The 11834-nt window shown below is 48.0% G+C and overlaps 1 protein-coding gene across 5 annotated transcripts in view; it reads right to left on the bottom strand.

Annotated features, from left to right (window-relative positions):
- The window catches only part of PRDM2 (PR/SET domain 2), a 125845-nt gene that overhangs the window by 31170 nt on the left and 82841 nt on the right, over positions 1–11834 (bottom strand). For all 5 annotated transcript variants that reach the window (XM_055332005.1, XM_055332006.1, XM_055332008.1 and 2 more), the window contains 2 exons: positions 9857–9967; positions 45–4422 (listed from right to left, as the gene is read on the bottom strand). In XM_055332005.1, coding sequence (XP_055187980.1) covers positions 45–4422; positions 9857–9967 — 4489 coding nt within the window. The remainder of the gene's footprint in view (positions 1–44; positions 4423–9856; positions 9968–11834) is intronic.

Raw genomic sequence — 11834 nt, 5'->3', positions numbered from 1 at the left:
CTCGTCAGCTCGGACTTCCTGTGGCCCTGGAAGCCTCGGCTTACCTGAAGTCCTTCAGCTCCTGCTTGCCACCGCTGTCCTCCCTCCTGCTGTCACCCAGGTCGGCAGCGGCTGCCAGCTGGAGGCTTCGGGTGACCGGCCCCCCACTCCGTTCTCTAGATTTTACATTGAACCGGTCTGTTCTTTTCTTACTGGCCAGAGCGGATTTGCTCTGCAAGACGGCCTTGCTCTTCTGTACCCTCACGTGCAGGCTCCGGGACGTCTTGCTCGAGAGCTGAGCGGAGTGACTCTTGGCCACAGCTTTGGGCTTCTTCCCATCGACATGCGTTATTTTGGCCATCCGGATAGGGCTCGAGTTCCTCAAGGAGGAGCTGGGCTTTTTGGACTTCACCGAAGCCGCAAATTTGACATTCTGCTTGGACCTGAAGGACGAGGACGGCAGCGGGCCTGGCGCAGGGCCGGAGCTGCGCGCTCGGGTCTTGCCGAGAGGAGCCTGCACGCTCTGCATCTTAATCTCCGCGTCTGCCGTCCGGCGCCGGTGGCCGCTGCCGTTTTTGTCGCTGCCGGCAGGTGACGCGTGTCCGCCTTTCTTGGATGAAGGCGACACTTTTTTTTTGGACGGGGAGAGCGGCTTTTTGGGACAGCTGAAGGCGGCGTGTTTATTCAGGCTCCCGATGTACGTGAACTCCCTGTTACAGTAGGGGCAGATGTGCGAGGACGACTCACAGGCGGTTTTGAAGTCGGCCTTCTGCTTCGCAGATTTGTTCTTTTGAAGGATTGCTTTCTGGACAAGCTGGTTCTTTTTCTTCAATGCGTTTAGTTTGAGCTTGTTCGAGGACATTTTGCTGAGCTCGACGCTGAAGTTCAGTCTTTTGGGCTGTCCCATCCGTCTGAAGGCGTTCTTCCCCGAGTTGTCTAAAACCACCACACCGTTTTTCGGCTGTACAGTCTGTTTTAAGGGGACTGGGTTTTTCTTGGGGGTATACCTCTTCTTGTCACTGGCAGAAGCACATGCCAAGATGTGTTTGTGTAACTCTGGCATGTTGTCAACACCTTTCCCACACTTTGTGCAGCGAATGGCAGTGGTGAACGTCTGTGGAATATTGTGGGTAGTGAAATTTGTGGCCGTCACGCCGATGCCCATAGGGTTTCGGTGATGGTACTGAAATGGGGGCGGCTTAAAGCTCGGGTAATGCTGATTGAGGCCCAGCCGGACATCTGGGTCTTTCGTCTTTATGCCAGAAGCCATTATTTTTATGGTGGTGTAAAGCTCTTCAGAGGAATCATTAAGCTCCTCCTCTTCTTTCGATGCTTCTAAAGGATCTTCCGGCAAACTCTGCATATGCTCTCTGTGGGCCTTGCTGGGATCAGTGAAGTTCTGGGGCCTCAGCGTGTCACTTTCAAACTCATGGTGGGTGCACACCTGGTCTGGGTGGAGATCTCGCTGGTGCTGCTGCAAATTGCACAGAAATGCAAATTCCTTTTTACACACCGAACACACAAAGATATTCCCAACTCCATGAAGCAAGAAGCGATGCTCTGACAGGTCAGTTTTAGCCTTAAAAAGCTGCACACAAAATTCACATTTGAAGGGCCATTCTTCAGCATGGACAGATAAATGTTTGGTTAGATCTTTAATGGAAAGAAAAGGCAATTCACAGACATTGCAGACAAAGTTTTTGTTGAATGTTTCCTGAACAATCTCCTGTTCGACTGCAGACTGGGGTTCTTCCCTGGGTTTCAGATCATCATTCTCTAGTTCCTCCTGCTTGAGTGTTATCATGGGGAGAGAAGCTTCCAGATTGTCTCCAGAGGAAACAACAGATGATACGGCTGAGAGCGGTGGCGGCGAGGGGGAAGAGGAGGAAGACGAAGAGGAGAAGGAAGACGAGGAAGACGAAGACGACGACGAGGAAAGGGTCGGGGGTCCCGGCGAAGCAGCAGAGGTGAGCGGCTCCACGGAAGGAATGGGAGAGGGTGACGGAGACACTGTCGGGGAGAGAATGGGAAGCGGGGACTGCACGGTGGCATTCGAGAGCGGAGAGGGACACGGATGGGGAGACGCCTCAGAAGAGGGGGCCGGAAGAGGGGCGGTGGGAAGGAGTGGAGGCGGCGGCGTGGCAACAGTCAACACGGGAGGACAGGCTGCGGGGGAAGAGGGGTGCGTTGGGATCAAGAGAGGAGGCAGCTGCCCAGAAGAAAGGGAAGAGGCCTGTAGGGCAGGTGAGGAAGGAGAGACATCGGGTGGGGACTCAACCACAGGGGCAGATAAACTCGAGTCCGGGCCAAGGCCAGGGTCTGGCTGGGGGTCCAGGGATTGACACGGACTCGGGCTCCGGGTCACATCTGCAGTATTCTCTACAGGTACATCAATGCCATTGTATTCGTTGAGAAGAACCTTCTGCAGCATGCAGGTGGTTGGCTTCTTTTTCTTTACAGCACTGCAGGCTGGCTGCACCAGATGGTTTTCTTTGAACTCCTTGCCTTCAGAGTCGCCACAAGGCTTCTTATGCACACTGAGATCTAATACAGATTCCCACTGGACCGGAGTCTTGCCCGTACCCTCAGCCTTCTGTTTCACACCGCTGGATAAATCCAGTGGCTGCTGGTTGCACACATTGCTAAAAGCAGAACTGGCTGCCCACTCCTTAGATACTTTATATTCGTCAAAGCATGGTGGGCTCACAGTTTCTCTCTCCTCTCTCCCAGATAAACTCCACACAGGTGAGTTGCTATGACTCTCTAATTTGGGCTTTTTGGAACCTAGAACTCCATCACTCCACGCTGCTTTGCCTTCGCTTTGCTTTCCAAAGTCTCGAAGGGCAGGACTATGTTGTGGGGAACTGGGTGGAGAGCTGGTCCGCCGCTTAAACCTACTCGAGGTCACGGGGAGCATCGATGCTGGAGCAGACACACAAACAGGCCCTAACTTCGGTATCTCAGTCGCTGAAATGCCCCCAGGAGGAGTTAGCTTGTCCTGGGTCTGAAGAAGCTGTTTGAGCTTCGATGACAAGTACACACTTTTCTCCTTGTGGAAAGACACCGCCTCTGACGTGGATATGCTGAGAGGCAGTAAGGAACACGAGGGCACCGAGGGGTCAGGCTCTGCCTCAGCTTTGATTTTCGGTAGTGCGGGAGGACTCGCCGTTCTTCGCTTCTTGGACTCACTGTTGGTGCCCCCGGAAGGCTCCTTAGGAAGATCCTCTGCTATGGAGGCCTGTGCCGTCTTTACATTTTGGGTGATCTCCACCGTAACTGGAGTAAGCAGACAATTTATCCCATACAAGTCTGCCGAGCTGGACTCCATCTCGATGACATCACAGTTACTCGTGCTGCTGCTGGTCTGAATTTTGCCATCAATATAGAACTTTAAGTTTTCAGAGATATTGCTGGAGATATCCATGATGTACACGTCATCTGCCTCTCCGTCCTCCTCCGGCTCCGTGCTAGGCACGTAGACACTCTGGGCAGGTGGGGCCTGCTCGGCAGGGGGGTGTGGCTCCTCCAGGAGGCCCCCTTTCCGCCGCACGCCCTTGGGAATCAGATGGCGCTCGTGGACTCTGCGCTGATGCCGCCTCATGTTAGTATGCGTTCCAAAAACCTTCTTACAGTATTTGCACGGATGAAGCTCTTTAACTTCCCCATTCTCTTCCACAACAGAAGAACCGACGCTTTCCTGGGGAGCTTTCTCTGAATGCAGGAGCAGAGAGTCTTGCCCGAGACTGGAAGGTGGCGAGTCCTCTTTCGCAGCAACACTGTCTCCGGGTCCTCTGCCATCAGCGGGGTCCTCGGATGGCTGTAGAGGGAGGCTGGGCTTCCGCTTCAGCCCCGCCTCGTGGCGCCGCTCGTGCCGCCTCCTGTTGATCTGTGTGCCGAATGCTTTCCCGCAGTACTTGCACTTGAAAGCATGATTGACCGTGGATATGTGGATGTGCATGTGACGTTCCAGCCCCTGTTTGGTCGTGAACTTCCTTTCACAATGCTGACACGGAAACAGAAACGTCTCAAATATATCACCATTGGCCTCTTCCTTAGCTCTGGGAGTTCTGGTAACAGGTGGAAGCTCTAGAGAGCCCACGAGAGTTTCTTTTGAAACATGTTTTGGTTCTTCTAATAAATCTTCTGGCTTCTCATCACATCGTATTTCTGGCTCTTTTACAGAACTTTCATTTGGCAGGTCAGCTTCTTCCTCCCCCTCTTCCTCCAGCTCGTCATCTTCATCCTCTTCCTCTTCCTCCTCTTCCTCCAAATCATTCACCTCACAGTTCGTGGCTTCTGGCTTCTCGTCCGGTTCTGTGTGGGGCTCACAGGCAGTGGGGGGGACCACTAGTTCTGGAAGCACATCCTGACTAGCCGCCTCCTGAAGAACGGCTGTCTGCTCCACTGCTGAGGCTGAAGGCTTCTCGTCCTCTTCCTTGGGACCTAGAAAGCACAAGGAAACAGAAGCATGGGCATGAGGGCAAAAACAAGCCACTTTCTGATCAATTCTCAGTATTCAAACGATTTCTCTTATCACCCAAGATGCGTAGAGGAGCATATGACCAGCAATAAAAAGCTCTACCTTTGCATTTATAAAGCCGTATTGGCTAGGAATCCCATTATGTTCATTCATCCAACAAGTATCTACAGAGCGCCTGCTACACACCAGGCAACATGCGGTGCGGTGAGGATACGTACATGAACAGAGGGTGCCCACGTGGAGCTCTGAATCTTTTCTGTAATCAGTCACACACATATAAATACAATTCTGTTGACAGAAATCGTAGTACTTAAACCGTGTTGGAGGGGCGCCTGGGTGGCTCAGTGGGGTGAGCACCTGCCTTCAGTTCAGGTCATGACCCCAGGGTTCTGGGATCGAGCCCCACATCAAGCTTCCTGCTCAGCAGGGAGTCTACTTCTCTCTCTCCCTCTTCCCTCCCAGTGCTTACTCTCTTGCATGTGCACGCTCTTGCTCTCTCTCTCTCAGATAAATAAAATGTTAAAAAAAAATTAAAAAAAAAAAAAACAAAAAAACCTGTGTTGGATATGGACACAAAACTGGATTTGGGACCAGCATGTGATATTGGATATTAGGAGTCTTGTGAATTTTAATTCCTCACGATTCCAAACTGAAGCTAGAAAAGTGCTAAGAAGGGTGGACATTTTCCAAGTCTAAACAAATTATTAAGAACTCAGGAGCTGTGGAGAAAAAGGAACTTTCATGCACTGTTGGTGGGAATGTGAACTGGTGTAGCCCCTGTGGAAGACAGCATGCAGGTTCATCAAAAAATCAAAAACAGAACTACCCTACTATCCAGTAATCGCACTACTATTTGCCCAAAACAATACAAAAACACTCACTCAGAGGGATACACGCAGGGACACATCCCTTCGTTTACGGCAGCATTATTTACAACAGCCCAACTATGGAAGCAGCCCAAGTGTCCATTGATAGTTGAATAAAAGAAGATGTGACACACACACGCGCACACACACACACGCACGAGTATTATTCAGCCATAAAAAAAATGAAATCTTGCCTTTTGCAGCCATATGAATGGAGCTAGAGCATAATGCTAATAAGCAAAGTCAGGGAAAGAAATACCACACGATCTCATTCTAGTGTGGAATTTAAGAAACGGATCAAATGAGCAAAGGGGAAAAAAGAGAAAAAGACAAACCAAGAAACAGACTCTTTAACTACAGAGAACAAACCAGTGGTTACCAGAAGGGGAAGAAGAGGGAAGAGGTAAATAGGGGATGGGGATTAACAGTACCCGCATCACAAAGGGCAGAAGAATGTACAGAGTTACTGAATCGCTACACTGCAGACCTGAAGCGAATATAATACTGTATGTTAACTACTCTGAAGTTAAAATAAAAACTTAATAAAGAAGAAAGAATTCAGGAGCACCTCAAGAAGGAATAAAGACCTGAAGTCACCTCTGAGTCTCTATACCCGGGAGAACCACCCCCCAACCCCGCCCCAGAGGAAGACAGCGGCAGGCACAGGTGGTCAGGGAGGGACTCCCCAGTTACGGGGATAGGGAAGCAGAGGCTTAAAGAAAATGAGCCATGTGAACATCTGGGGGAGGGAAGCCCTCCAGACAGAGGAAACAGACACGTCAGCTCTGAGTCAAGAACGTGTTAGATGTGTTCAAAAAAACAGCAAGAAGTCAGAGAGGCTGGGGTGGGGGGGCAACTGAAAGAAAACTCTAGGTGGACAAGGATGGGGGCAGGGAGAGGTAGTGGGAAGTGGCTGGACACTGGGTAGGTTTTAAGGTCAAAAGCTGACAAGGTTGCTGACTGGTTGTGGAGGGCAGGGGAGGGAGGGAGGGAGGGAGGGAGGGAGGGAGGGAGGGAGGGAGGGAGGGAGGGAGGGAGGGAGGGAGGGAGGGAGGGAGGGGTCAAGGAGGATTCCACAGGACTGTAATAATCCTATTTACTCAGAGACTGGGGGAAAGTAGGTCTGAGCCCCATCCCCCCTCTGTGATTGTGCCTGCGCTTGGGGGGGGGGGGGGGGTCAAGAGTTACTTTGGAGGTGAAGTTTGTGATACCTAATATATCTCCGAGTAGAGATATCATTAAGTGCTTTTTTTTTTATAGGACTCAAGTTCAACAAAGAGGCTGAACCCAGACCATCCAAGTCCTCAAGCCAGAAGTGGTATTTGGAGTGTGGAACTAACTGCACGAAGCCGCCTGGGGAATGAATGCAGAGGCAGGAAGACAGTGCCCCCACCTGACCCAAGGGCTCACAGGTCAGAATGGCCAGTGAGGTGGTCTGAAGAGTAAAGAAAGTTCCAAAGAGCGATCCACTGTGTCTGGAGCTGCAAATGGGCTGGCAAAGAGCGGGACAGAAAACTAAACATCCAATTTAGCAAAGTGGAGGAGGTTGGGGATTGTGACAAGAGTTTTAGCGGAGCAATGGGGACAAGTGCCTATCAGGGTCCAACAGCGAGGAGACAGAGACTATGGTGCAGCTATAAAGGAGAGCAGAGAAGTGGCTGCAACAACTCACCGGGACAGCAAGGGACTCTAAGACAGGCACTGTCACGAACCCATTTAATGCTGACAGTGCTGCTTTCTCCATGGTACCACCTGAGTCCCTGCTCAATTAGGCCCTTTTTAAGAACATTAAAGGAGAGTTAAGAAGGGCTCCGTAGGGATCCCTGGGTGGCGCAGCGGTTTAGCGCCTGCCTTTGGCCCAGGGCGCGATCCTGGAGACCCGGGATCGAATCCCACATCGGGCTCCCGGTGCATGGAGCCTGCTTCTCCCTCTATGTCTCTGCCCCTCTCTCTCTCTCTCTCTCTCTCTCTCTCTCTCTCTCTCTCTCTGTGACTATCATAAATAAAAATTTAAAAAAAAGAAAAAGAAGGGCTCCATAAAGGAAGCAAAGCTACTCTGACTTCTGGCTCCTCGTCCGGTGTGCAAGTATTTCCCACATGCCAGGACTGGGTGAGTGAGACTGTCCAGATCCTACTTCCCACACAGCTTCCCTCCACCAGCTGATGATGCAGTCATAAATTAAGGGCCACGCTCTGCCAACGAGCCTGAGCCTACGGGAGGAACCCCCACGAGGTCCCACTGAGCCAGGGCAGGCAGGCTTCCTGGAGAAGGCCCTGGGCGGGGCTGAACCTGAAGGTCAAGGACAGGAGAGGAAAAAGAGAGCAGGAGTAATCAAAGCAGGCGCACCCTGGAGATCAGTGCAGACCTCCCGGAGGCCGTGGGGACCCACTGAGGTACTCTAAAGCAGGAGCCTGCGTCAGGGAGGTCTGGCTGCAGTGTGGATTACAGATTGGGAAGAGGACACCCCTGGAGGCAGGAGACCACTTCCAAGGCAGGGGTTCGGGGGGGGGGGGTGCGGGTGTGTGGCTACACTAAGAGAAGGAAATGGAAGGAAGCAGTGGACACAGAAAAGATTTGCCAGACTGTCAGAGCAGAGACCTGCCAACAGGCCCAGTGACCACCTGGATGTGGGGAGGCGGCACTACAAAGGCCAGCGGGTCCCAGCTCTACAAACACCACGTATTGGTGCAAGCTCACCCAGGCCTCACCCCCTGGCCGCTCAGCCTTACTGTGTACCTGCCTGTCCACTGTGACATTTATTGCCTCTCTCCCTTCCAACAGACAGGCCCTTTCTTCATTAATCCGACCAGTTCTCCACCGGGACACCAGTCATTTAATGGTGCTGGGAGCAAACTCCCTTTCCAAGTACATTTTCAACAAAGCCCCGGCACGTTGCTAAAAAACTCAAAATGAGACAACAGAAAATGAAAATAACACCTCTAAGGCTTAGAAATTTTAGAGTTCATTTTTAGCCAAAATCTGTGGCTTCTTTTACTGGGGAAAAAAAATTTTTTTTTCCTTTCCCTGTGATTGGTAAACAATCCCAGACTTAAAACTGTCCAAAATAATACGGAGCAAAACCCACAGAGCTCTACTAATTAACCAGTAAGGCCCACACCGTGTATGCACACATTCGATGAGGTCTGTTGAGTTTCAAAAATAAAGGAAGGTTTGGGGCGCACATGGAAGAGTCTGGACTGTTTGCTCAGCTGAGGACAATGCAGAACATTCAGGAGTGGCTGACAACTACCCTGTAAGGAACCAATCACACTTTGTCCAGCTACTCCAAACACAGGTACAGTATGAGGTTCTTTTCTTCACCAGACCTAATATTACATATCAGGAATAAATGTCTCCAATTACTGAAGGCTACTGGATTTTTTTTTTTTAATTCTGCCACTAAAAGCACTGAGGTTCTTTAGTATTTGTCCTGTTGTTCAAACAAAGTCTTAATTAGCAAATCTGCTATGAGCATGCAGAACTTAAGTTTCATAAGGTTCTAGGAAATCAACCTGCCTGTTCTTGCTTCATAAAATGCCACAGGAAATTATAATCCTTTATGAATGTCATCACTGCAAACAGTGCTGAAATAAAGCGGTTTGTAAAAAGGCAGCCAAAATATTCTGTACGGGTTTGTTTGTTTGTTTCTCCCCTACAAATGTTTCTTGAAAGAGTCACAAGAGTTATTTTGAAGTTTGCCTGTTTGGGTCACTACAAACAATCCTTAAAAAGCTCCAGGCTCTGCATGTATTTGCCACATAACAAACTTAGACACGCCTCCCTCATTTCTATTACCAACGGTCTCAGTGTGGCAGCTCAACTGCAAGGAGCACGGAACCATCTGTCTTTCTGATGAACTTCCCATCCAGCCTCTCTCTGAATTCTCACATCATGGAAGGCCTAGAATGTCAATCCTCAGAAGGGACTACAAAGAAGAAAATTTGGTGTGGAGAAATACAAAGAAATAAAAATAGGAATTTAATTTCTAACAAAAAAAAAAAAAAAAAAGAATGCTCTTCACTCTGCACACTTTTCATGCCTACCCGTAACATCAAAGGTGTTTTGAGACTTCAAGTACATTTTTATCTGAAGTGCAAAACATTAACAATATAAGAGTATCAATCATAAGTACACAGCGAGATAAAACAGTAGCAGAGTAAAGACACTAATGCGCCCATCCCCCAGCTCAGTGATGGACCAGCGTCAGTGATCCAGGGCCTTCCCGAGCCCCTGCCTGCCTGTAGGACTTCTGTCACCAGAGATTTGTTTCGATGGTTTAACTATTTATAAATGTGATCATACAGTAGGTTTCATTTTATTTTAATCAGGGAATAATCTCATTTTTAACAAAGAAGGTCTTTTTTAAGGAGAGGTGGGATGTGGAAGGCTCAGCTCACCATGTTAAATCCGGATAGCCTTTTGCAGGTAAACCTTTAAGGTTCTTGGGTGAGTCTCAGAAGGGCATCCTAAGGAGAGTTACAGTAACTAGCGATACATACCCAATCATACATGTCCAACTTCCAAGCTTACCTTCTGCAGAATCTCTCATATTTGCAGAAGCAGAATCTGGCTCGCCTGTCTTCAGCTGCAGGTCGTCAGTTTTGTTTGCTTTGTTTTTACTTTCCTGGGATTTTTTCTTCCCTAAAATACAACATTTATTTATTTACTTACTTACTTACTCACTCACTATTACCCTGAATTCTTGAAAAAGACAATTTCTAATCTAACGACAGCAGTTATCAGATCAGATTTCTAAAGAAAGGAACAAATGATGAATATGAATACTTTTGTCATGTCAGAGAAAAAAACAAAACCATAAACCCTGTATTTTGGGGCATTTATTCCCCTAACAAACTAATAGATCATCTATTCTAGAAAAGTTAAAAATACTGATGTCAGAGGAAAATGAGAGAGATACTTTCAATACCACCCAAATAAGGACTGGCAAGAGTCTGATGATTTGTAAGAAGCATACTGGGGAAAAACAAGGCGGTATAACTTGGGTCCCTTTTTGTTAAGATATGCTTATCCATAACTGTCAAAGTGAAACACCAAAAGCAGGCTCCACTGAATTGCAAAGGATGCATATTGCGCAGTGGCTCAAATATCAAATGCAGAGTAATTATGAATAATTCACTGTCAAGCCGGCATGAATTCTGAGGGTCCCCAGGGACTCGACTCCAGGTCCAGTACAATTCGGGATTTCATTAACAACTGGAAGAATGGAATTCAGGAAACACTAACTGCATTCCAACCAATACCACAGAGTTCAGGAGGTAAGATTAAAATGCAATGCATCTCTGACAAGCTGGAACAATGAGCTCAGGTCACCAAGATATTCAATATGGATAAGCAATTCTCTAGAAAAGCACTAATACTGGACGTTTGGCAGCTCAGTGTCTTTGGGATTTAACCAGAATTCGTGGCCCCCCCCCCCTTTTTTTTAATTCTAAGTTTCTTTTTCCTGGTAACTTGTTTTTCAGTTTCCAGATACAGAGCAGGGTACTCTTCATCCTCCCCAAACATTTCTTTCCCCTCCCGCAATGCTCTCCCCATCAGGCCTCACAGAGCTGTCCTTTCTCTTTCAGAACAAGCCTCTTGACACCTTTTTCTCTGAACTAGTAAAATGACAAACTGGAAACCACTCACTGCTCCTGGAAAACAGTATTCTCCGTAACAGAACATCACTACAGAGGAGCAGAATTAACTAAAATATAGACAACACATGAAAATGAGGTGAGACACACAAATAACATTGAAAAGTTCATAACGATTAAAAATGGAAACATCAATTATAAAGTAAATGCTAAATCCTAAAAAAAGCACCACCAGATTTTGATAAATACTGAAGAGATGAAACAAGGGGGGGAAGTACAAAAAACTCAATAATCGGGCATTTAAATGGTCAGTCTTAAAAAGCAAATTATAAAATACCATTTTAAATCCCTAGTTCTTCGGTCTGTTAAAAAAAAAAAGATGCTTTGATGCTTTCTGTCATTATGTAAGAGCTCGCTCAGATAAATTCCTGGTAACACATCCATCCCTCGTTTCCAAAAGCATCTAAAATGGAACTCAGGACACAAACACTTCTCTGAAACCATATTCTGGTGGGAACAGAAGCCGAGAGCTTCTAGGTGGGAGGATTATAATCCAATCTCCTCTGTAAAAGGGAAGGACACAAAAACACCTTTTCATAGGGAAAGAAGTAACCTCCCCCTTGTAATTCTTTTTCCCTTTGTCACCCTAAGGGCACTAAACCTCAATCTGATGACAAGACTCCTGAGGAATTCAACTGTGCTTCAGCAAATTTGAATTCTATCGATTTTCAATCAGTTTTCTTATCCTCACCATGACAGACGCCCTTCCCTGTATGTGTTGCCCAGTCCATATCAGACTACTGGTGGCAAACACTACAAACATAAATGATTACTGGCTACTAACATATAGTTGCTCTAATGCTGCAGTTCGTGTCTGTTGAAAACCACGTGAAGGACCCCGGTGCTCTAGG

This window comes from Nyctereutes procyonoides, unplaced genomic scaffold (genome assembly GCF_905146905.1).
Source record: "Nyctereutes procyonoides isolate TBG_1078 unplaced genomic scaffold, NYPRO_anot_genome, whole genome shotgun sequence".
In the NCBI taxonomy this organism is placed as follows: Eukaryota; Metazoa; Chordata; class Mammalia; order Carnivora; family Canidae; genus Nyctereutes; species Nyctereutes procyonoides.
Note: the sequence above shows the minus strand (reverse complement) of the source record. Positions and strands in the feature narration are given on the sequence as shown.